This window comes from Sinohyriopsis cumingii, chromosome 2, assembly GCF_028554795.1.
Source record: "Sinohyriopsis cumingii isolate HCF-2022 chromosome 2, ASM2855479v2, whole genome shotgun sequence".
Classification (NCBI taxonomy): domain Eukaryota; kingdom Metazoa; phylum Mollusca; class Bivalvia; order Unionida; family Unionidae; genus Sinohyriopsis; species Sinohyriopsis cumingii.
In genome coordinates this window covers 63,788,143-63,815,550 of record NC_142962.1, presented here as the reverse complement: position 1 = coordinate 63,815,550, position 27,408 = coordinate 63,788,143, and the positions used below count along the sequence as shown (strand labels likewise).

Here is a 27,408-nt window from a genome sequence, read left to right as displayed (position 1 = left end):
GATGGGAGAAATCATGGATCAATGACCTCCTCAATCTCATAATGGAAATTCCTGAAAAAATAGTAAATTTCCATCATGTATTCAAACAATTATGATGGAGTTGTTTCACCCTGACCCAGAGCTACTGAACCTGCACATTTGGATCATATTAAACAGGCCCTCATAAATCAACAGTTCTCACAACCAGTAAAGGAGAGAATGGCTCAAGCAGGAAGGCCCACCACTTTGAAAACATGCAAAGGTGAATGGAAATTTTTATACAGTGGTGTAAACAAGAACACATTTTACCAGTTCAGGCATCTGTACCTGAAATAGCTAGCTTCCTCCTCTGGCTTTTCAATGAGAAGCAGTTAACACCAATCACAAAGGTTACAGCTCCATGATCACTGACACCTTTCATCATCATGGAAGAGAGGATATTGGACAAAACAAAGACTTCTCTGGCCTCCTCGCCAACTTATTATACAAGTTCATAAATGTTGGCTCTGTGACGAAAGTAGAACCTGTCATGAATACTGACGTGGTTGAACAAAACACAATTTTAACTGCTTTCAGGGGCATCTTTGGCTCACCTTTCATACAAGACCTGCTTCCTTATCACATTCATTGCAACAGGCATAATCAGTGAAATACATCACCTTTCAGGTGAACTGAATTACATGCAGTTCCAAAAACACAGGTCAGTTTCACTTATGATGTTTCCCTCTTTCATCACTAAGAACAGGCTTCCATCCATTGACAACCAGACCTTTGTACTGAAATCATTGTCGACTCTGGACACTTCCACTCAAGGTAACCTACAGGATCCAGTACAAGCCTGAAAATGGTATCTTAAAAAGATAGAGCTGTTGTATTGAGGGAGATCAATCCTATTTTTACCTTTCAAACAGTGACAGAATGATATATCAGCACAGACCCTTTCATCCTGGATTAAGTGGGTTATTCACTCTGCAAATCGAGAAATAACTCCAACTCAGATGAATTTACTACACATTTCGACTCAAGAGGTTAGAGCCATTGCAAAAAGTTGTGCCTTGGACCAGAACTGTTCTCTGACTGATATTATCCAAGCAGTGGATGGAGATCTGAGTCCACATTCTCCAGTTTTTATTTCAGAGATCTTTCATCCTGAAGGTTTCAACTCACTCTGGTGGGGACATTAGCAATGGTGCAGTAGGTTACCTCTCCAGGTCATTTGACAGCTTCATAAGACACAGCTTCACTACTTCCAATGGATTTGTGGTAGGAAAAATTATCCCATTCCAATGCTGCTCTTAGACCAATGGAAAATTCTCCAGTCAGGTTACCTAGAAGCTGTCTTGCATACCTTAGGGGACCAGAGATCACATCTCAGGGGTAAGGGTATGTACCTCCCTCTAACTCTTATCTGTTCTCCTAATGTATTATGATTGGGTAATGTATTTAAAAAAGAAACTAATTTTTTCTAGTAAAATTTGTTTAAATTTGAAAACTTTCCCGATCATAATACACATACACCCTCCCAGTCTCCATGCAGTTATATCCATATAGAGAGCGTGCCTTATTCTCCAGTAGTAATCAACATATGGGTTTTGCTGCTGATCCCTATATCAGGGGGAGGTCACTCTTCCCGACTGTCGTGTAGGTAAGGGCAGATAGTTTTTAGCTCTTTTAGCCTCAAAATTTTATCTGGCAGAGCTGGATTTGTGAGGTCGTAGTAGTTCACCTTAGCTATTATGATTGGGTAAGTCTTCACAAAGAGACATTTTACTTGAAATTTTTTATTTTAAAATCCTTATATTCTTCCACAAAAAATTCATCCTATATTCAGAAAATTCCCCCTTTTTTCAAATGGAGGAGAGAATTTACCCCCTTAAGTTTAAGTTCCAGAATAGATTTAACCAAACTTACCATGTGGTTTTATCTTGACATTGATTGAAGTTCAATGATCTTCTATCCATATCATGTTCAAGATCCAAGGTCATGACAAAAAAATTTTGTTCTGCACTTGCAGTTATTTTGTGAATATGCCAACTCAGCTATAATAAAAATAATTTTTTTTACCAACTTTGGTATGCAGGAGTTTCACCAAGAATATCATATATGACTACAATAAAAATAGAAACGGTCTTTCTTTGGATTTCTGTAAAAACTGGGCCAGTAAAGCATCAGTATTTTCAGATACCTTTATTGTTTGAGGTTGTTACCTTTTATCTTTTAGTTTAATGCAGTGTATCAGACATTCTCAGTAGTGCAATTTGTTTTGCAGTTTTGCAGTTTTTATACCTGCCTCTATAGTGGTAGAGGTATATATAATGAGTGAAACCTTGAATGACCCAGATTGCATGGAACCGAGTCAAAGTTTTTGTTTAAGTGGTGTTCAGTTTACTAAGGGTCTCAGAATTCACCAAGAATGAGATGCAATCATATATATCCCCTTAGTTTTGACCCAATTTTTATATATGTATATTGTATTTGTGTGCATATATAGATCACGTCTATGTTTACGAAACTGAAACCTAGTTTTTATATTTAGACTGTTCCATTGATCAGCAACCAGCATCACTGCCTGATTTTATTGTATGCCACATTCCAAGATCTTGTACAGGAGTAGAATGTTGTACTTTTGTGGATACAGTGGGCAGGACATTCAGGACTTTCCTTCACCTTGACCCTTGTGCCTACAGACTCAGTATTGGTATAGAGGAACTGCAGTTCAACATCTCACTTTTGAACTATGACTGGGGTAAGTATCTTAATATGTATAACTACCTAAGATTTCACACTATCAAGATTATACATGAATGGAATACACTACATAATGAGATCTCAATTTCAAATATACTAATGCTGGAGATTATAATAAACCTTTCACTATGAGATTAAAGACTTTTGAATGGACCACTGTCACTAAAGCATGAACAGCTGATATCTGCTGTCAGCTTTTGGAACACTTACCTGATACAGCTCTTAATACACTACTAAATATTTGCAATAAAATTTGGCCAACTGGAAATTATTTGCAGTCTTGGCAAGAACCAACTACTCAGATTAAATTAAATTTTAAATGTTGTTCTAAAATTTATGATTAAAGTAGTTTAACCAAAGTATGTTCAATCCTGATTGTTGAATTCTCTGCACCTTAAATGTAATCAAAAAGCTTCCTGACAAAAGTTAATGATCACTATGAAGTTTTACAATGGTAGCCAATTATTAAGCTGGGTCAAGAAAAGAGGGCATCAGGTCTATCATAACAAATAACAGGGTGATATGAATTTGATTTCAATGTGCACTGTTTTCATTGTGAAATCACAATGCATGAGATTCTCTTCAGTTTATACTGAATCACATGTTTAGATTAACTGCATCCAAAAATGTCCACATAATTTACATTGATTTTTGCCATAAGTATCTCTTGGAAAATGTTAAATAATGACCTTCCAAAGGAATATGGATGTATAAGGATCCAAATAAAGTTTATAATTGCTGTGTAACGGTATGTGTAAATGTGTAACCAATCCTAAAAAATGACACGAGTTGCTGAAATAATTGGTTATGTATGCCTACGTGATCTGTATCGCTTTTACTATTTATGTAAAGATGAAACAATTATTAGAGAAGCATTCATAAAAAATGGACATATAGTTGCCATTTTCACTTGGAGAAAGCATATGACACTTAACTGAATGACTTGTTCAACACAGGTCTAAGATGTTGCTGACCTAATTTTGTCTCCAATTCTTTGATATATGGAAATCATAGAGTTAAGGCGGGCACTTCCCCTTCTGAAAGCTATCCTCAATATATATATCATTTTACCTCAGGACAGCTGTTGTTGGACACTTTAATTAATATAGAAATTAACATTGTCTTGAAATGGTTTAATCCAGGAATGTTCATTATGTGTTGACAACTTTCTAATGGGCTATAGATCATAGCACATGCATACTATTGAACATCAACTACAGATAAGCTATATTTCAGCAGAGTTCAGAAATAAACAGGATAAAATGGGTTCAAATTTTTGAAACCTTTTTCTTCGCAACTATGTTGTTTACATCAAATTCATTCATAACCCAAAGTTTCCTTTTGATGGTGGACTTATTCCTGTTGTGGAGGAGACACAATTTTTAGGACTCATTATTGACCATAATTAACTTCCTCTTTATATTAGATATGAAAATGATAAATGTAAAAAAAAGCACATAATTTAATTTCACATGATTCTTGTGACATTGCTTGAAACAAAGAGGGTGAAACTTGCCTTGCTAATTGAAATGACTGCTCTGTAGTACCACTAATATGAGCTCCAATGACAAGCTCAGCCTCAACATCATGAACCATATTAATACTAGATATGTGTTCTGTGAGTTGCCTACAAGAATAAAACCCTTTGTTGATCTCATATGATGTTGCTTGAGGTGAAGAGGATGAAACTAGCCCTGCTACTTAAAATGTCTGTTCTGCAGCCCTATGACATGAGCTCCAATAACATTGTCGATCTCAGCCTTATGAACCATTTGATGCTAGATATAGTTGCAGTGTTTCCTACAGTAATGAAACCCTTTTGTTCATCTGTAACCATGCACAGTTGGCTTTAATTTCTTGCAATAGATCCATGTGCAATGGGAGTCTGGTTTTTAGTTGAGGCTGCAATGCATCAGCTGTCATTATAGTAGCAGCATTGACCAATGCACAAATTATTTGTTGTGGGAAGAAATCACCGTACATTTTGTGAAAAATAAAGGAAACGGTGCTAATATAAGTATGATTGTCTTTTACAGGGGTCATGACACATGAGGGAACATTGATAACTAATAGAAAAACTACAAAAACTTTGTTAGTTACTAAAATGATGAACTAATCACCACTTTGGACTTGCATGCTGACCAGTCATGTGCCCTACGTGTCTTGTGGGGTCCCTTAGGGTACAGAAGGTTCAATGAAATAGGAATCATTGCAAACACAGATTGGGTAACAGATCTTAAGGATTTGCACTGGTAATATGAGTCATTAGTCTGATTGAAACTTGACTTTGGGTTGATTGTGTATCGACCAGTTTGTAAATCTTATCTGTGGACCCTTTACATACATGCCAATTATTATGCTTTTGGCATAATTGTTATGTTCTTTTCACCTAAGTATGTCATATGCTCACTTGCATATAGATTATGCTTTTCTGGTTCATTAAGAAGGAAATAAAAAATAAAGCAATAAAAGTTATGTTTGTCATTTTTATTGTCATCTCTTGAATTCCACCCTTCATATAAATTCGATAATATTCTAATAAAGAAAAACTGCTGCATACGAATAGTGTAAGAGCTAATTTGTTCATTCTAAATTCATATGTACTTTCCTAATTTTCTGTTTGTAGTAACTGTATATGACCCATTTCCAAGAAAATAGATGGGTTTCTTTAATTTGAAAATTTTCATCACAGATTCATTATATTAATAATCAAGTTAGTTAGCAGACCAGTCTGTACTTTTAATGAAAATGGTACCAGATGTTAAGCAAAATGGGCTTATACAGTTTGACTTGTGGATGAAAATTCTTAGGGCAGATGGATCTTTTTAAAATTAAAAACATGTCTGATCAGAAAAAAGGACAAATCAAACACTGAAAAATATGAAAAGAAGAATTTAAGGTTGAGAACATTATTATGCTCATTGCAGAATTTATGGACTTAATGATCATTTGGCTAAAGTTAGACATGTTGACTAGTTTAAGTGAGAATATAAATAATTTGTCAGCATTCTAGAATGAATAGTTTTACCTGCTACAGCTATTTGCAGTCAATGAAACTAAGAAGATGTACCTTTCTGTAGTATAAGAGGTTATAAAATTTAGCTTTTGACCTTATCACAAGGCCTTAATCAGAGGAATAACTTCTGGACTGGAGTCACGTGATCAACTAAATGTTGACCTTGTGACAAAATCCTTCTGTACAATGGTGGAAGTTCCAATCCAGAATCAAGGTTTGCCAAATATTTTGACCTGCTGCAGAAACAGGTTAGTAGCAAAACTGAATGCACATTTTTCATTCAGTGTACTGTAATTATGGCATATAATATACAAATTGCACTTTTGATTCTCAGATCACACCTTTTTGCCACTTATGTTATCAAATATTGTGCTTACTAGTATACCTGTCTCAGGGAGAGCATGTATGCCTTGATTCAATATGCATCCAGGGACTTGGACTTTGTATATGCAGAATGTATATTCTACAAACAAGTTTCAGGACATCTTACCTATCTTTGGAGATTACTATTGATCATTAGTGATGATCGCAGTGATGAGGTGGTATCCATTATTATTAAACATAATACCTGACTGATGCATACTTCCTGAGGGGTGAACCTTTGACCAGAGTGTGTTCCTTAATTTTTTTCCTTGAAAATACCATAAAAGATTTTAAATTTCCTGATGAAATGTATATAAGAACCATTAATTCTGTAAATATTAAAATCCATTAGACAAGTATTTTTTTGGGAGATTAGAGATCTCCTGCATCAATGAAAGTTGATCTCACAGATACCCACAATTACCCAAAATTTGCATTTACCTTATATATACAGTAGTCTTTGTTATGCTGCATGCCATCCACTAATTAAATTGGAATAGGTGGATTATATCAATATCTCATTGAATTACAAAGTTGATCACCTAATTAATTTGGATTATAACTTTTATCGAAGAAGTATAATAATGATACAAATGCATTCATTTTTCAGGAGAGAAGAAGACATTCTATCTTGCTGGAGTAGTTAGGATGGAGTAAGTATTTATTGTAATGAATAGTTTTGTGAAGAGTGTATGATACCAGAATGTTGAACTGCAGAGAGCATATATGAGGTATATAGGAACTCCAGTAACTGAAACTCAAGAAGCATGATCCTGATAAATCTACACAGGATGAATATGAATTAACACAAAGACTTCACTGAGTTTGTAGAGTTGTAAAGAGAGTCCGATACTGGTAATGTGGAGTTGCAAGGGGTTGATGCAGGGTATATAGGGATACTGGTAACTGAAACTTAAGAAGTCTGATCTGAGGATTGCAATTATTAAAATAGTAGTGGATACTCCATACTTGGTTGGAAACAGATATGAAGCATATGGGCGTAATAATTGAATACATTTAGAAATGTTTGGGGTCAAAATCTAGGTCATGAGCGCATAAAACTTACATTTGCTACTTAGAGATGGCCCAAAATTGAATGAAGGGAACACTGACTGTAGTAGATAATAAGACTGTGATTAAGACCCCCATAAAAGGAAAGTAACTATATAATGATAATTGTGAATGAAACTGTAAATTTGATGAAGCAGTGAAACAAAAAACTGACAGACTTTTGATAGACTGTTTATAAACAATATGTCCTCTTAAATGAAAGTATTGAAACACAGTGTTATCGATACAATCCAGTTTAGGCTCAATTTGTAAATGAAAGTGATTTGTTCGTGTGATGCTGCTTTTCATAGTAATAAAGACAAAAATTACATTTAAATGGAACTAGTGAGCTTGGGGATATAAGTATCTGTCATTGGAGTAGGTGGTCTTCAAAGGAGTTAGGTTTAGACCAATATATGATTGATATATGACTTAAAATTACAGAATAAATGATAATAATAATGTATTGGAACAATGAAACTGCTTGTTCCTTATATCTAAAAAATTATTATGTAACATTTAAAACTCCAGGACAATTTTCATAATTTAAAATTCTGTATTGAGCAGATATGATAAAATAAGACTCTAATTTAATGGACAGAGATTGTCATTATAATACGCAGTTAACCAAATTACCTAACAATGAAGAAGAGATGTGTGGCATTTTTTACAATTTTTAAAATAACACTGAAAGGTGCAGTTGTAGAAGCCTTTGAGGTAGGTACCATGGACTACTCACAAGTTTGATATTTTTTGTACATAAATTTATGAAAGGATTACATTTTAGTTGACAATAAATTCTCTGCATCAGAGGCAAAAAGAGTGACAAGTAAATTCTTGTATACATGATATGAACCGGTAATACCTATGAAGCTTTAAAGGGAAGAGATAATGTTCTTGATCTTAAATAGTACAGTATACCAGGATTTTAATACAGATATAAACCTGTCTGATACGGTTAAGGGAGAGTCAGAATGTTGATCAAAAACTAAAATGTACAGCGTTACAAAGCTTAGACCTTAAAAGGTGATTTGGTTATTTAGACAGTTGCATCCAAAGATGAATGGTGAGTTCTTTCAGCAGATTCAACTCAACCATAACTGTATTGATGTTAAATTTTGTATGGGTTGGTCAATTTGACCCTAATGACCCTAACAGTGCACAATGGCTGGTTGGTCAATTGATATAGAAAAAGAATATATATATATATATATATATATATATATATATATATATATATATATATATATATATATGAACAGGTATTAATTTAATTTTCCAAAGAGTAACACTCCATAAAATACAGATACAGTCATTTCAATGTTAATCATTATACTTAAGATCTCTTGTAAAGTGAAAAGATAATGCACGGAGGGTGAACTGCTGTGTTTTATATGATCTGTCAAGCAAGCACCTGGGTGAAAATTCTAATCTATACATGCAAAACCAAAGACTTATGAAAAATAATGACTTGAAAGAGGCTGTCCGATTTGTATGGAAAAGATATAACATTCCATTTGTGCCAAATAAGAGCGACTGACTAGAGTTATCAGAAGTAATTGTTATGCATAAGAGATTGTACATTATGTTTTTTTTAAAAATACATTTAGGCAGGGTAATTTGTTTGCCAGATTGAATTGTATGCCAGGTAGTGTTACAATGGCTGGTTGCAAGATGATTCAGGGTGATCATCTTGGATTTATGTACAGGTCCAAAAGAAGGCATCTTGTTTGATAATTACTACTACTGTTCAAGTTGTCACAGATAGATTTATCTTTATAATTAAATTACCTTGCAGCCACATGGGTTGGCATCACCAAAGGAGGAGGGAAGTAGTGAGGTAACAGTTGACCATGTACTCTTTAGTTCATTTCATGAGAGAGACAATCTGTTGGTGTAAAATTGAACCAAGAAACCTGGCAGAAATTAGTCTCCCCTAAATGATCAGTTGCAGGAGATTTTAACCTTGATTCTCATGTTTGTTACTTTGGCTGCTGGATGCAAGAATGAAGTTATCATTTGGTATGATTTACTGAGTCGGTTTTCTCAGTTGAACCCCATTTCTGATGTATTAGTTATTTTTAGATATTGGAATATCATAAACAGGTACAGGTGGTGTAACCAACTTCACATGCTATATCATTTGTGATTTTCCTGGTGTTAGTGCCTGATCTCATTGTGAGGCAGTTGTTCACCACTATGCCATTTTTGCCCTCTTTTCATGGTCATATGTTATTCTCAGGTCTTATTATGGTGTGTTTACATCTATGTTGGGTGTTTTTAGAAATCCTGCAAGTGGCTTCTTTTTCCATCATATCTTGAACATATTCCATCAGTATGTTATGGATGCTTGTAGAGTGGTGACTTGCTAGGTGCCCAGTTACAGAAATAAGGCCATGTTTATTTAATTCTCTGTGGATGAAAAAGTAATTCTAAAAGTCTTGTCTTCCATCTGATGCCATGTGTGCATCACACCCAGTTACAGCTTTCTTAAAAACTCAACCGTAATGACTTACACTTGCCCAGAACATTCCAAAGTTGTAGTTTTTGTTGTTGTTGTTTTAAGTATGAACTTAACTAGAGTCCTTTCATTTACTGAACTTTTGCAGATAATTTCATAATTGTAGCTGCCACATTATCTGGTATGTATTTGATATGGTGCAGGTCTTGAGACCATTGGTCTTGCTGAAGGTTGACAAGTACCTTCACTGAACACTGAAAGAATGTGATGCCATTTTAAGGGAGACATATTATCAAACCAGTTTGTGATATATTGCATAACAGTTCTTTAGCTTTGAACATTTTGACAAATTAACGTAAACTAAATATAAAATCCACATTAAAACCACATCTTTACAGACATATAAAATTTGTTTATATAAATGACCACTCCTGTGGCCTAAGTGGTTAGAACATCCACCTCATGTGGGATGTAGCGGGTTCAAACCTTGGCTGAGTAATACCAAAGACTTTTAAAAAATGGTACTATCAGCTGTCTTGCTTGGTGCTCAGCATTTAGAGTTAGTGTTAGGACTGGTTGGCCTGGTGAGTAGTTAAGTGGGGTACATTAGCGACAATGGGAATTAGCATTACAGAGACCCCTGGGTCAGATTAGCGACAAGGGAAATTTAACATGGTGAAAAATCGTGGGTCAGATTAGCGACAAGGGAAATTAACATGGAGAAAAATCGTGGGTCACTCTAGCGACAAAGGGAATTTAACATGGAACTATAGTGTGGGTCTGTCTAGCGACAAGGGGAAATTAACATGGGGAATAGAGTTTGGGCTTTTGGGATTTTTTTAAAAATTTTTTTTAAATTTAAATTTAAATTTAAATTTAAATTTTAAAAAAGGGTAGGCAATGGAAAGGCTATCTCTTTTCGAGAAATATGGCTGGCCCCGAAAAGGGCCTTTGGGTTTATGTTAATGTATTCATTAACATAAATGGTACCGCATTGGTCTTCTTCTTGTCCTTAGGCTACGTCTCACTGTTGGTCCGTAAATCAGCACTCTTTTCAGGCATCCTTGTCTTTCAACGTAGATCCTACGTATCCACAGGCTGGTGTTTGTCCTGTGGACAACGGTCCACTTGGCTCGGACATACATGAGCATGTCCGTCCGGAACATCATGGAAGACACAAGCGTAGAAGATTGCACATCGGTCCACATCTTGAAGCGACGAGAACAAGTGAATCAATGCAGTGAACTGCGCTTATTTATAGGTACAGGAAGGATTGAAACGGATTGAATTCATTTACCAATCCGAACACGCATTACAAAATTCAGTCAGCTCGCATCCAATCCGAAGACAGCAGTCTGTGACGTCACGTGGTCTATATAGATTCGTTAGCGCTTGTGTGCAGTCAATCTATGCGACAGTGATTCAACATGACGGAAACTCAGAAAACGATCCATTGGGGTGCACCAGCAGGGGAGACTGCCCAAGGGAACCCGGACTTACTTTCAGAAGAGGTACATTGGGATTTTGTGGATTTTCTTACCTCGCAAGAATTTGTTCCGGAACCTTCGTTACCTTCTTCATTACCGCAAGTGGAGAATTTTAGACAGAGACAGAAAGAAGAATTGGAGAAATTTATGCAACGACAAAAGGAAGCGGAACAAGCTTTTCTCCTACAGCAACAGCAACAAGAAGAGGTAAGAAAAAAACAACAACAACAACAGCAAGAAGAAGTAGCAGCAAAGAAACAAGAGGGTGAAAATCAAACGGCTACGGTACTGTTGGACATTTTAGCGGAGTTAAGAAGTCTGAAACAAATGTATCAGACTTCTTTATCACGACCGAAGAGAATACGACCTTCCCAAGCTAAACACGCCAACCCTGTGACTAAGCCTGTCGTACCACCCTTAGTGATTTCAACCCAATCATCAGAAGTAGGCCTTGGCCGTGGCAAAGGCTTAAGGCAGTTAAAGTTGATTGGTTAAACTCACCCCTACACCAAAATAAAAAGGCCCTTTTCAGGGCCACCCACATTTCTCGAAAAGAAATACAATTTCAATTTGCCAATAACTCAAGAATAAACCCCACCCATTTTACCTTATAGTACGTGTCTGTGTATGAGTGCGTGAGTGTAGCTTCTTATTTTAAAATCAGAACTCAAAGACACTTACCTTATATCATTCATGTATTCTTTTATCCATTTTTTTACAATCCAATTCACAATTCACCACAGAACACTTTAATTAAAAGTTCATTGACTTCTTCTTTCTCCTTGTTTAGTCTCTCTGTTTTTTTAATTTCTTCACCGTTTTTTCCTCATTTTCTTCCCTTCTTCTTTTCTTCTCCTGTTTCTTTGCTTCTTGTAAATAGAATTGTCTTCTTTCTTCCTCTTCTTCCTCTGAAGAATCCCTCTCTTCTTTCGAAGAATCCCTCTCCCGAAGAATCCCTCTCTTCTTCTGAAGAATCCTTCTTTTCTTCTGACTCCTCTTGTTTCTTTTTTGGGCAATCTGGAGACCAATGTCCTTTTTCTTGACAATAATAACAGGTATCTTGACTTTTGTCTTTTTTAGCCCCTGTTTGTTTTCTTTTTTGACGGTCTGGACACTCTGAAGACCAATGCCCTTTCTTCTGACAGATATAGCAAGTATCTTCACTTTTATCTCGAAAGGAAGGAGAGTAGTCCGTCGGCTGGTCTGAAGAAAATTTTCTAATGACCCCTCGCAAAGCTCTGATGAAACGTTCGATTTGGCTAGTCTCTTCCATCGTTGTGCTCGGTTAGAGAGTGAAATGAATAGTGAAAGGACAAGACACATGCCCTTTATATACGTTGGTCTGCCATGACTATAAATTAGTCCATGGTGTTTAAACTTGAGTCATTTGACTTTTTCCACTCAAGATGAAACGATCCAATTCATTCTAGAAGAAAGAAGAAGAAAGTAAGAGGCAGAAACGTGATCTATCGCCTCGTACCAGAGCTGAAGTCTTGGCACAAATTCATGCCAGTGATTTTGAAGAGGACATGAGTGAACCAGAATCCGAACCCTCTAAACCAAGTTCGCCACCCTTAGTCAACCCTGAAAAGTACTATCACATTCGAGAGACGGAAAAGCGCTCCTGTAGAAAATTTAGAACCACGGCTTACACCTACACGGTGAAGTTTAAAGATTTCAAGGCCGACGTACCCTTGGAGAAAGCAGAAGGGTTTATCACCGAGATGTGGGATTCTTTGCTCACCGCACTCAAGCGACAATGTCAAGCCAAAGAAGACGATCGCTTGACACTATCCATAGATCACGACGGTTTGAAATCCCCTGTTTGGATCGAGTTTAGCAGACCCGCAGAACTGACCCCTTCCAAAGTCATGGACAAGATACAACAGGTGCAACAATCTAATGACCAGTTTGACATCACCGATGGTAAAGCCACACTGAAAATGGCCCATGTCTCTCCTCCTCAAGGAACTGGATGCAAAAAGATGTTATTGGTGGACGACCTTCGCAACACCAAAAAGAGTCTCGTCCGAATTAACAACCCTCAAGACCAGATGTGTTTAGCCCGTGCCATCGTGGTGGGACGAACCTATGCCAACAAGAACGACACGGTAGAATGGAAAAGAACCTGGAAAACTATTCAACGATGCGATCGAGCCAAACAACGAAATGAAGCAGAACTCCTGTTGCAACAAGCCGGACTGTCCAAAGACACACCCTGTGGCATTCTTGAGATGCAAAAATTGCAAGATGCCCTAGCTCCACGCTACACCTTGAAAGTGCACCCTCAAGAAATGCGTGGAACTCTGTTGTTTTGAGGCCAAGATTTTAAGGACGGAAAATACATTCATGTCTATCATCATGATGACCATTTCGATACCATTACCAGTATCACTGGATTCCTGGGATACAGTTATTATTGTGAGAAATGTGACTATGGTTATAACAATCGAGAGCAACACAAGCATTGTGGAATGAAATGCCCAGGATGTTTGGCCTCTCCACCCTGTCTGAGCGAAGGACCAGTGCCTTGTTCGACTTGTTTGCGCACGTTTGTCAGTCCTACCTGTTACCAACAACATTTGAAAACACAAGGTTCACAGAAGAAATGTGCTTGTCAACTCCTGAGATTGTGCCCTACCTGTGGACAAGGCATACTTACCAATAATGCCAAGGCACACGTATGTCGAGGAAAGAAAAAATGTCACATTTGTCACCACATCGTGGACTTAAAACACCAATGCTACGTGCAAAAATACCAACCCCCACCAGAGGAAGAGGACGGTCACAAGAAGAAAGGCAATTTCATCTTTTTCGATTTCGAATGCATGCAAGAGACCGGCATTCACATTCCTAATTTCTGCGTGGCTCATCGAGCGTGCGAGAAGTGCATTCAAGAACCTATCTTCAGTCATTGCCCTCACTGCAGCAAGATTCCTGGAGGACGTGAAAAAATCTTTCGAGGACCAAACACGTTAGCCAATTTTGCCCGATGGGTCTTAAACCCCATCGACAAGACGTGGAGCCAAGAGGACATCGAACGTTACAGAGATTGTCATCGTCATGCCACGGTGATGGCTCACAATTTCTCTGGATACGATGGACAGTTTCTTTTGAGGTACTATACGGAACATGGCACCGAACGTCCTAAAGTGATTTTGAACGGAGCCAAAATCATTTTCATGCAAGTGGGACAAGTACAGTTTAAAGATTCGATGAGTTACTTAGCCATGCCTTTGAGTCGAATGCCTAAAACGTTTGGAATGACAGAAATGGCTAAAGGGTACTTTCCACACTTTTTCAATACGGAAGCCAATCAACATGCCGTTCTACCCCATTTGCCTGAGGCTCACTATTACGACCCCGACAACATGCGTACCGAACAACGAGAAGCTTTCTACGCTTGGTACCAGGCTCATGCCTCTGACCCCTTCGACTTTCAGGAAGAAATGTTAAAGTATTGTCGTTCCGACGTGGACATTTTACGGCGTTGCTGTGGAAAATTTCGAGAACTGTTCATGGAACACGGAGGGGTCGATCCTTTGAAAGAATCTTGCACCATTGCCAAAGCGTGTTCCTTAGAGTATCGACAACGATTCATGCCTGAAAACACCGTGGCTGTCATCAGTCCTCAAACGACCCACTATGTCAAGCGTCAATACTCGGTCAAAGCCCTATGTTGGTTACATTACTTGTGCGACAAGGAAGACAAATGGATTCAGCATGCCCGCAACGGAGGAGGCGAAAAGACCATCGGAACGTATTCGGTCGATGGCTGGGACTTAGAAAACCCCAAGATCGTGTACGAGTTTAACGGTTGCTTATTTCACGGATGTCCCGTCTGCTACCCTGACCGTGACACTAAAAATCAGTTTTTGCAACGAACCATGGAAGACTTGTACCAGGACACTTGTCAGCGACGCCTCAAGTTAGAACAGCAAGGATACCAAGTGGTGGAAATGTGGGAACACGAGTACGATCACCGTTTGAAAACCGATCCCGAGTTTAAACGCCTCGTGGAAAGTTACCAGTTCATGGACCCGCTGAACCCGAGGGATAGTTTGTACGGAGGAAGGACCAATGCCACCTGTTTGCTGTACCAAGCCGACGAAGAGAAAGGAGAAGAAATCAAATACTTGGACGTGTGTTCGCTGTATCCCTACGTGTGCAAATATTGTCGCTTTCCCGTAGGGCACCCGCAATTGTTGACGGAACACATCGACCTGAAAAACATTCGACAATACAAAGGCTTGATCAAGTGTAAAGTTTTGCCTCCCACGAACCTATACCATCCCGTCTTACCTCACCATTGTCAAGGCAAACTGATGTTTCCCTTGTGCCGTACTTGTGCCGAAACGTGCAACCAGGACCAACCTTGCCATCACAGCCAGGAAGAATGTGCCTTGACGGGAACCTGGGTCAGCGTGGAATTGTTCAAAGCTCTGGACATGGGATACCAACTGTTAGAAGTGTACGAAATTTGCCACTTTCCCAAGACACAACAGTACCACAAGGGTGACCCTACTCAGAAAGGCATTTTCGCCGACTACGTGGATGCCTTTTTGAAACTGAAACAAGAAGCCAGCGGCTATCCTTCCTGGTGTCACACTCCCGAAGACCAAATACAATTCAAAGAGAAATACTATGCACAAGAAGGCATCTCTTTAGACCACATCGAAAAAAACGAAGGCAGGCGATCGTTTGCCAAAGTGATGTTAAATTGCTTGTGGGGTAAAATGGCACAACGACCGTGTTTACCCAAGACGGAATATTTGACAGAACCTTCCCGCTACTTCCAGATGATTCACGACAAAACCAAATACATGAAACACGTGGACGTCGTTCGAGAGGATTTGATCTTGGTCAATTACGAAGAAGATCTGGACTTTGTACAAGACGACCCTTTTGGAAATGTCATCATTGCGGCTTACGTGACAGCTCATGCTCGCTTAAAATTGTACGAAGCTTTAGAACTGTTAGAAGAACGCGTCCTGTACTTTGACACGGACAGTTGCATTTACATCCATCACCCGATTCAACAGCACCCTGACATCGAAGGAGACCGTTTAGGAGCCTGGACAGACGAGCATCCCGACGACAAGATTCTAAGTTTCGTCAGTGGTGGTCCCAAAAATTACGGCTACGAATACCGGGACAAACAAGGAGAAGTGCACACGACGTGCAAAGTGAAAGGACTGACTCTGAATCATCGTACCAGTCGAGTGGTCAACTTTGGGGTATTGAAAGAAGCCTTGCAATTGGGAGAGGATGGAAACTTTAAAGTGACCACCTATCAACCGAACAAGATTGTACGTTTACCCACTCACCACATCGTCAGTCGACCCTTGGAAAAAGTCTATCAAATTGTATACCAGAAGTGAGTGCGACTTCCCAATCACTTCACCTTACCGTACGGTCACGTCGGTATTGGTCTGTATATGAAAAGGAACCCTAGGCAAGATCGATAGTTCATTGTTCATTGAAGTAACTTACCATGTCGTTGACGAAGAAGAAACCAGATTGGTTAGGAGTCAAATGTTGGACATCACCGAGACCAGGGTTTTGAGGCTTGGACACAAGAGGTGGCCCAGTATGTACGAGAGTTATTCAAGGAAAAAATTTACTTTTCAACCTGCGTTAGTGATGGTGCCAGAAGAACCCGTCACCCAGGACAGGACTGTCATGGACAGGCCTGAAAGACCCTTTCGGGAGGACACTTGTGTGATCTTACCCCCTACTATAGAACTGGTTAGAACTTTACCCAAAACATGTTGTACAGACACTTGTGTTTATTCCACGTTCATGGTTATCATGTGCCTTTTATTCTTGTACTTAAGCCTTTGGCTTTTATGTATTTTTGTCTTTCGTATTCATGTTTGAAACATTCAATAAACGTGTTCTGAAAAAGTATATAAACTCTTGCCTTGTTTGTTTTTCGTGTCACAAGTGACATTTCTCACACCATGGCTACCTCTGCTGTCTCTGCTCCCTCTTCCTCTACTGTCAAAGTCATCGATGAACACTTAGATCGTGCCAGTTGGGAGGCTTTGTATCTTCGCCATCCCTTTAACATGCTCATTGCTGGACCTAGCGGTTCAGGCAAAACCAAATTCATCAAACGTTTGATCGAACATAAACATCATTTGATCGATCGGCCACCTCAACAAATCGTGTGGTGTTACAAAGAGTGGCAATCGGCGTACAGCCTCTTGCGAGAAAGTCAAGGCGATTCCATCGTGTTTGTGGAAAAGCATTCCTAAAGAAGACGACGGCATCGTCTCTGACTCCCGTCTAACCCGTTTGGTCATTTTCGACAACATGTTAGGAGAAGACGAAGAAGAAATTAAACTGTGGTTCACGCGCAAAGGGCATCACCGTAATGCCAGTGTCGTTTACATCACCCAAAATTTGTTTCAACAAAGTAAAGCCCATCGCACCATCAGTCTCAATGCGCATTACGTGGTCTTGTTTAAAAGCCCTTGAGATAAATCGCAAGTGCAAGTCTTAGCCAAACAGTTAGGAACGCCTTGGCTGACTCAGGCGTACGACGATGCCACTCAAACTCCACACGCCTATTTACTCGTCGATTTGAAACCTACGACTCCCGAGGATTTGCGATTTCGTACCCACTTGTTTCACCACTGGTGCCAAGACGGAGGGCCTGTCCTGTACACGTCTCCGTCCTTGACTTCATTTCACTCCCCATAAAAAATCTATAAAAACCTCAGACCCTTTTTCGTCTGTCTCACTCTCAGTGCGAACATGACGTCCCTTCAGTCGCATCTTCCCATCAAATTGATTCGTGCCTTGTATGGCATCAGTCGAGAAAAAGATCCACAAACACGAGCTCGTGTCTTAGAAGCTAGTCTCAAAGAAGTCTTACGATGGTTCACGGTGACGGCACGTCAATTACTCCAAGGAATCATTCAGATTCCTCATCAAACCAAACGCTTTTTCGATCGAAACAAAGTCGCTTTGGTCCAACTGGCCGATCCCCGCATCGACACTCAAACCAAAAAACAAATCATTTTGAAACCTGGAGGGAGCGGTACTCTAGGAGGGGTCATCATTCGCTCACTCTTAAGATGGGATCCTAATGCCCCCAAAGTTATACCCAAGACAAAAGTCCAACGAAGCCCCAAGAAGAAAAAGACCAGGTCCCCAAGGAGAACTTCTCCAGTGGCAGGACCCTCCTCTGACCAGACACCACCCCGGAAAAAGAAAAGAAGCCCCCAGAAAAAGAAAAGTCCACAGAAAACTAGTCGCAAGAGAGGCACTTCGGCCAGGACACAACCTTACACTCGCAAACCACGACCTGCCACGGCGGTGACTGCGTCTCCGGCAGCTTCACATTTGTCCACTTCTCCGTTAATGACACCCAGAACTGAAGAGTACTTGGAGACGTTGATCACACCAAGAACTTCTCCGTTGATGACCCCCAAAAGAACTTCCCCAGTGGCAGGACCTTCCAATTTAGTGGCAGTGGCTGCTGCTCACAAAGTACCTTCTCCCAAAATCAAAGTTCAAGAAAGATCGGGCATGTTACAAAGTTTACTGGATTTGTCCAAGCAAGAACTGGCTCGATTTAGTCCGTTGCGTACCCCTGCACGACGTGTCATGCCTGTCCTCAAACTGATACGACGTAAAGACAATCAGTGGCGACGCGTTCCAGTATAAAAAAGGCCTGTGACCAAGTCGGGTATCAGTGTTTTTTCGGTGCTCCTGAAGACTCAAAGATGTCACCCTCCAGAAAACCCCAAGGAAAGAAAAGGAAAGGACTGCCACCACGTTTAGCCAAACATGGGGACATGTTATCTGTCCTGTCCAAAGCTTCTCCACCCCTACGAAAAAAACTCATTCAAACGGCCTCCAAAGAGGTCATCGATACCGTGTGCGAATGTTGTTTGAACGTTTTGAAAGGCACGATCCCTTTGTCCAAACACCAGAAACAATGCTTAAGCAAACATCGTCACGTTCTTCGCCAAATGGTTCGAAAGAAAATTCCCATTCGTCAAAAAAAGAAGATGTTAGTGCAACATGGAGGTATTTTACCTCTCTTGTTAGGCCCCATACTGAAAGGAGTCTTGAGAACCATGTTGGGAGGACTGGTGGGAGCAAGATAAAAAGGCCTTCGGAAGTCCCAAGATCTCAGAATCGACCCCTGACAACCCCATGGAAGGACGAAAACTAGCTTTAGTGCCTTACAAACGATGGATGGAATACCATCGGTGGCAAGAACAACGCACCCCGCATTTACCTCCCAATCCCCATTTGAGCGAGATGTCCCAGTTACAACACGAATTGCAAAAGTACGGTCAACTCTTGCAACGACTGCAACTCTTTCACCAGAAAGCTTTAGACGAAACAGCTCTACCCACTCTGAAAGATTTTAAGACCTTGATGAAAAGTCCAGCACCATCACCAGTACCAGTACCAGTACCACCAGTACCCGTGACCAAGACAGAAAAAGGAGAAGAAGAGGAAGGGTTTCAAACTCCACCAGAAAAAGTACGCAAGTTAACAACACCACCTACCTCCAGAATTGGATGGATTAAAAAGATGATGGCCACCCCTTCTTCCTCACAAGAGAAAAAGAAAGTGAAGACAGAAGTGAAGACAGAAGTGAAACAAGAACCGATATCCCCCGCTCAGACATCCTTCTCCTCTTCGACGCCTATTGCTGGCCGCACACGCAAAGCATTGCAATCCAAGAAAATACCCCAAGAGAAAAAGAGTAGCAAACTCCAAGAGTGGGTGTCTTATTAACACACCAACCAACACAAAAAAATGGAAAAAGTCTTAGCCAGCATTTACTACGATCCCTCGCATCCTGCAGGTTACGCAGGAGTTCAAAAATTGTATCGTGCTGCCAAAACTCGACTGAAAAGTCTCCGTTTACCTCAAGTGCAACGATGGTTACAAGAACAAGCTACCTACACTTTACACAAACCCATTCGACGCAAGTTTGCCAGAAGTCGCACCCAAGTGGAAGGCATCGATCGTCAATGGCAAGCCGATTTAGCCGATGTCTCTCATTTGGCCAGCTACAATCGTGGCTACAAATATTTGTTTTGTGTCATCGACGTCTTTTCCAAATTTGCCTGGGTCGTGCCCTTGACTTCCAAATCGAGCAGCGAGTTAGTGCGAGCCCTGCAACGAGTGTTGAAACAAAGCGGTCGTCACCCTCTTCGATGGCAAACGGACAAAGGTACCGAATTTCTGAACCAAGCTTTCCAAAAAGAATTAAAGAAACGTGACATTCATTTTTTTACCACCGAGAATCCCGAAACCAAAGCCAGCATCGTGGAACGTTTTCAACGCACTTTGAAAGAACGCATGTGGAAATATTTTACGCATCACCACACTCTGAAGTACATCGACATCTTACCGCACCTGGTGCAAGCGTACAACCAATCTTACCATCGAAGCATCGGACGTGCTCCGCAAGACGTGACTCCCGAGAACGAAGTGTTGGTGTTTGAGCACCTGTTTGGTACGTCCCCGACGAGGGCTGTCCCCAAGAAAAGTGGAGAGTTGGCCGTAGGAGATTGGGTGCACATTGGCAAAACCAAACGCACTTTCGACAAAGGTTACTTACCTAACTGGACGACCGAATTGTTTCGCGTCACTGGACAAGTGCATGGCCGTCATCCTGCCGTCTATAAATTGGAAGACATGAACGGAGAAGTGCTCAAAGGAACGTTTTATTTGCCCGAGTTACAACGTGTGACCAAAAAAGAAGACGACGTGTACGACATTGAAAGCATTCTCGAACGCAGAACCCATAAAGTGGGCAAACGACATGTCAAAAAAGTCAAAGTACGTTGGAAAGGATATCCACCCAGTTTTGATTCTTGGATCGACGCTTCGCAAGTCATCGACTATAAAAAGAAGTGACCATCATGCCTTTTCACACAGCAGACGCAGCTACGTCGACCACTCCTTCTTCCCCTAGTTCTTCTGTGCAAGATTTACAAAAACAACCCTTGTGGGTGTGGTGTGGAGAACGTGTGCCTAAAACGCAAATCGTCTTTTTCTGCCAAATCTTCGTGGTGTATTGTGTCATCGGGGCAGCCATCGCCAATTTGAGTTTGCAACAAGGAGACAAACAATTGTGGACCATTTTATTGAGCAGTTGCATCGGTTACCTGCTTCCTAATCCCTCCCTGAAATTCACCTCGAACGGGAACCCCGGGAACCTTGTGTCCAGTGCCAGTGCCAGTCACCACTTCAATCACAACCAGAACCCCATTTTAGACGGAGACACGCCTCTGACGTCCAGTAACCCCTCGGACAGCCACAGAACTCTGGAATTATGAGTCACCAAAACCAATTTTACTTAACTTTACCCAGTGACAGTTCCATGGAGGTGTTTCCCAAGAACACGTTGTGCTGTTACACGGCCAAATTACCTCAAGCCATCCAGTTAGATCACGAAGCCCATTGGGAAGTGGCTTTAGTAGAAATGATTCACCCGACCCAAGTCCTCAATGTCCTTCCCAATCAAAATTTTTTTGATGTGGAAGTTCATGACGAGCAAATGCAACAGTGGATGGATAGCAATGTCAAATATGACAAGAAAACCCGTACACAAAAGCACACCACCTATCACTTGTTCATTCCCCCAGGCTATTATTTTAGTGGTCAACATTTGGTCAGCACCATAGCCTCCAGGTTTAATGTCGTGTTTCTGAAAGCTTTGGAGCATGTCAACAAAAGTGTCACCATGGAGTACCACAAAACAGCTCGTCGCTTCTTGATGAAATTTGAACGAAGTAAAATCGTGTCCATTTTATTTTGTCCTGAATTGTTTGACATGTTGGGCGGAGACATGGACATGAGAAAGGCCATGCTCAAGAAAAATGAATTACCCATCGTTTACGACAATGAGTCTTTTAGCAAGTTATTTCGTGCCCCGGTAGAACTGAACCAAGGACTGAATTTGATGTTCGTGTATTCCGATGTGGTGGAGTACAACGTGGTGGGACACACCTCCGTACCGTTACTGCGTGTCATTCCTTTCAAAGTGGATTCTGCCACGAATGCTGATGAGGAAGGTGGAAACACTTACCACGTCCACCGCGAATTTGTCCATCCTCACTATTTGCCTGTCAGTAAGTCGTATTTGGACACGGTCAACATTGCTATAAAAGGAGATCTGGGACAAAATATTCCATTCACCAAAGGAAAAGTCACGGTGAAACTCCATTTTCGAAAACGGTTCTCTCACGACTCATAAGTAAGTCATGTATCCAGTGTACCGAGGGGTTGCTCGACAGCGAGGACACGGTTTAGGAGACATGTTAAAATCGGCCTTTCGTTCGGTGGCCCCGGTGTTGAAACCGATGGTGACACGCGGATTGCACGCCTTGAAAGATGCGGCACTGACGCAAGGCAAAGAATTTCTCCAAAATGTCATCATCGACAAACAAAACCCTAAAGAAGCCTTCATGAGGGCAGGCAAAAATGTCTTGCTGCAAACGGGCAAAGACATTTTAGGCCAACGAGAAACACCTATAAATGCCCTGCACGCTAACGAGTCAGGCATTCAGCAAGGACAAGGCAGAAAGAGACGACGAAGAAAACACCCTTTCACCAGACTTCAAGCGAGAAAGGCCAAGAAAAGAAGAACCATTCGAGACTTAGACGTTTTCGATTATTGAGAAAAGAGGCCAAAAAAATGATGCACCGAGAATCTTGCGCTTGTTCCAAGACGGAACTGGATCTGTTTGCCATGCCCCCTACCATGATGACCATGCAAGAATCCCAGTGGGTGGAATTTCACCCCATCTCCTCACTGACCGATTCCGCTCCCATCGAGTTTGAAATCAAAGGACAGCCCAAAGATTACATCGATCTGAAGAGCAGTTACTTGTACCTGAAAGTCAAAATTCTAGATAAGACTGGAGGTGCTATAGACGATGAAGCAGTAGCTCCCGTCAACAATTTCATGCATTCCTTGTTCAGTGGAGTGGACTTGTACTTGAATAACAAACTGGTCAGTAGCAGCATGGATACTTACCCTTATCGTGCCTACCTGGAAAATCTCTTGACGTACGGAATAGATGCCAAGAACACTCATCTCAATACCTGTGTGGTATGGGAAGCTGACGAACCTACCAAGTTTGAAATATTGGAAACTGATGAAAAGAAAGACAACAATGATGGATTTCTAGAACGAAGAAAGAGAATCACGGGAGCCGACACAAGTTTAGAACTGATGGATCGTTTGCATTTGGACATGTGGTTGCAAGAAAAGTATTTGCTGAACGGGGTGGATGTCCGCCTGAGACTGAATTGTAGCAGTGCCGCTTTCCATTTGATGGCTGATAGTGACGGTTACAAAACCAAAATCCTAGAAGCCAGACTCTACGTACGCCGTGTGGAAGTGTTACCTAAAGTGGGAAACGACATCAGTCAGACGTTGAGTAGAACGACCGCCAAGTATCCCATACAACGCGTGGAAGTGAAAACCTTCACCATTCCCAAGGGACAGCGATCCATGATCGAAGATCATCTGTTCCAAGGACAGTTACCCAAACGTTTGATCGTTGGTATCGTCGAGAATACAGCCTTCAACGGATCTGCCGAAAAAAATCCTTTCTACTTTCAACACTTTGGCGTGTCCAAAATCAAAGTCAGTCGTGATGGCAAGACCTTGTGTACCCGACCTTTCGAACCTGACTTTACCAAGAAGAATTACTTGAGATCGTACTTGTCCCTGTACGAAGCCACCGGACAGTTAGGAACCAATACCAGTCACGGTATTACGTACGAGGATTATGCAGGAGGCTACGCTTTGTGGGCTTTCGATTTCACTCCAGACCAAGGCAGCGACGAGGGACATTTCCACCCTATAAAATCCGGCCAGATTCGTGTGGAAATTCAGTTTAAAGACCGAGACCCTGATGAAATGGTGAACGTCATCCTGTATGCAGAATTCGATAATACCATAGAAATCAACAGTTTGAGAGAAGTCATCCTAGATTACTAGAAACCATGGAAGACTGTTATCCCTCTTTACCTAGTGGAGAAACTTTTAGTGTTGGATTATTGTTAAAAAATGTTAGAGTTCTTGTTGTTTAGTGTTAAGTGATTTTTGAATTAAAAAATGTTGTGTTTTGAAAAAAATTGTTTGATGTTATATTGTTGGATTATTGTTAAAAATGTTAGAGTTGTTGTTTAGTGTTAAGTGATTTTTGAATAAAAATGTTGTGTTTTGAAAAAAATGCCTTTGTCTTTTGTTTAGCTATAAGAATGTTGGATTGATGCTCTTTCATTTCTTACTATCCCTCTCATGACACTCACTAAACGTTGCGACTCAAAAACCGTGTGGGGGATGTTTTCCTTCACGTCCGCGCTTTAACTTTAAGAACCGGGTTGTTTCCAGTCTAACCATCCATTGTCGACTCATCCTCCTAAGAAGATGTGCTCCAAACTAGCTAAACTCAACGAAGCCTACGTGAATTTGCATAGGGTCAGACACAGTCTGATACCGAAGCCAAAAGAAATAGAGAATGTGAGAATGTTAAAAATCACTGAAGACCTGATAGAAGAGCTCTTCAAAAAAGAAATGAACAGGGAAAAAGAAGAATGGACAGAGAAGTACAGACTTCAGAGACAGCAGCAACAACAACAACAAGAGCAGCAGCAGCAGCAACCTGAACCTGACAGAGGCTTTGTCGATTGCCATATCGACACCAAAGAGTTCTTCTTTTCTTTCCGAAGAAGCAGACCTATCGCCAGAAAGTCTATCCTCAGAGGACATCGCATTCTTAGAAACTAAAAAAAGAATGCCATAGTAAACAAAAAAACAGCCCTTTTCAGGGCTACCCCAATACTCTAGAAAAGAAATAACGATCGATTTGCCAATGTGTGTAGGTAGAGTAGTGTGAAAATAAACACTAACTCTTTTTTAAAAAATGTGAGGGTATGTGTTTGTGTGTTAGTAAGTGCTTAAGTAAGTTGGTATGAATAGTAGATTAAAATCATGTTTTTTTGGTGTTTGAGGTGTATATTTGGAGTTAGATTGGATTGCTTTGCGTATGTGGATAGTCTAATGAAGTGATTTATAAAAAATTTTAAAATAGTGATGGGTAGCATAAAAAGTGAGTGAGTGTTTCTTTTAGGTCCGCGCGTTGTTGTTTTTGGTCATGATGTAGGTAACATCAATTTTATGTTTTTTTAGGGGGATGTTTTCCTTCACGTCCGCGCTTTCACTATAAATTGAAACTCGCTGGGCAGTCTAGCTACCCTTGTTGATTGATCAACACCAAAAATGAACACGAGACTGTCTAAACTGTTGGAACTTCATGTGCATCTGGAATATGCCAGGCGCCTGTTGAATGAACTGGCCGCAGAAGCCATTGTGGAGGAGGGAAGGATAAGAGAGGAGGAGGAAAGAAGAAAAAAAGAAGAGGAGGAGAGAAGATATAAAGAAGAAGAGGAAAGAAGATACAAAGAGGAGGAGAGAAGAAACAAAGAAGAGGAGGAGGAGAAGGAAAAGAAGAGAAGAAGAATAAATTTCAGAATCCCAGAGAGCGAAAATTGGGATTCTGAAGCGACATATCCTGCCTCTGCTCTCTCCCCCAAAAAAGTAAAAAGTAACTGGGGGATAAGATGTGTATGTGGCGCCAGGCCTGGAAGGTGCCACCATTAACCAGGTGTCCATGAAGTTCCAAAAAAACAGCCCTTTTCAGGGCTACCCAATACTCTAGAAAAGAAATAACCATCAATTTGCCAATGTGTAGGTAGAGTAGTGTGAATATAAACACTAACTCTTTTTTAAGATAGTGTGAGGGTATGTGTTTGTGTGTTTGTGTTTGTGTGTTTGTGTTTGTACCCGCTCACGTACGATTGTGTGGATAGTAGATTATGGATTTGTTTATTGTTTCTTAGCGTATGTGTTTGTGTGTTTGTGTTTGTGTGTTTGTGTTTGTGTGTTTGTGTTTGTACCCGCTCACGTACGATTGTGTGAATAGTAGATTATGGATTTGTTTATTGTTCTTAGCGTATGTGAAGAGTATAGTTTGGGTTTTGTAAGCGCTCACGTAAGATTGTGTGGATAGTAGATTATGGATTTTGTTTATTGTTTCTTAGCGTATGTGGAGAGTATAGTTTGGGTTTTTATTATATGAAATGAGAAAGTATAGTTTGGGTTTTATTATATGAAATGAAAAAGTAGGGGGATGTTTTCCTTCACGTTCGCGCGTTGTTTGGTCATGATCTAGGTAAGATCAATTTTACGTTTTAGGGGGGTGTTTTCCTTCACGTACGCGCTTTAAGTATAAGAACCCACAGTATTCGTCGTTCAAACCATTCTGCAAAGAATAAAAAAAGAAGATGGCTTCTAACCAAATGGACAAAATACAAACATTACAAGACGTTTTAGACAACTTAGGAATGATGGAGCAGATGTTAATAAGACTGGTTGAAGACCATTATTCCTATAGTCCCCATTGTGTAAAGATGGAAATTAATAACTTAAAAAAGGGAAAGGACAAGATTAGTGGTGTCATGAAAGAGATAAAGGAGGAGAAGGAGGATGAAGAGGAAAGAATAAGAATAAGCAAATGGAACGAAAAGATTGAAAAAGAAGAAGAAAATGAGAAGAGGAAGAAAGAAGAGGAGGAAGAGAAGAAGAAGAAAGAAGAGCAGGAGAAAAAGAAAGAGAAGAAGAGAAAGAGTGTTGGAGATAAAATAAGAACTTGGTGGAGAAAAAGAAGAAATTAGAAGCAGAAGAAGAAGAAAACCCAAAGGCCCTTTTCAGGGCCAGCCATATTTCTCGAAAAGAGATAGCCTTTCCATTGCCTACCCTTTTTTAAAATTTAAATTTAAATTTAAATTTAAATTTAAAAAAATTTTTAAAAAAAATCCCAAAAGCCCAAACTCTATTCCCCATGTTAATTTCCCCTTGTCGCTAGACAGACCCACACTATAGTTCCATGTTAAATTCCCTTTGTCGCTAGAGTGACCCACGATTTTTCTCCATGTTAATTTCCCTTGTCGCTAATCTGACCCATGATTTTTCACCATGTTAAATTTCCCTTGTCACTAATCTGACCCAGGGGTCTCTGTAATGCTAATTCCCATTGTCGCTAATGTACCCCACTTAACTACTCTGGTGTCAGGATAATGTGACTGGGTGGGACATCATGCCACATGTCTTTGGCATGGTGCCTCTGTGCTCGACATCACTATAATCTGCCACACTGCAGACATCATAGCGATATGACTGAAATTTTTTTAAAAGCTATGTTAAATATCCAATCACAAATTTTTTAGGATGCTTTACATTTACAAGA

At 40.3% G+C, this 27,408-nt stretch overlaps 1 protein-coding gene across 1 annotated transcript in view; it reads left to right on the top strand.

Moving 5' to 3' along the window:
• LOC149805049 (uncharacterized) overlaps positions 1-27,408 on the top strand; it is a 142,077-nt gene that overhangs the window by 53,599 nt on the left and 61,070 nt on the right. Inside the window, exons 13-14 of the mRNA XM_089933439.1 lie at positions 2,516-2,725; positions 6,717-6,759. Of these exons, the coding sequence (XP_089789565.1) occupies positions 2,516-2,725; positions 6,717-6,759 (253 nt within the window). The remainder of the gene's footprint in view (positions 1-2,515; positions 2,726-6,716; positions 6,760-27,408) is intronic.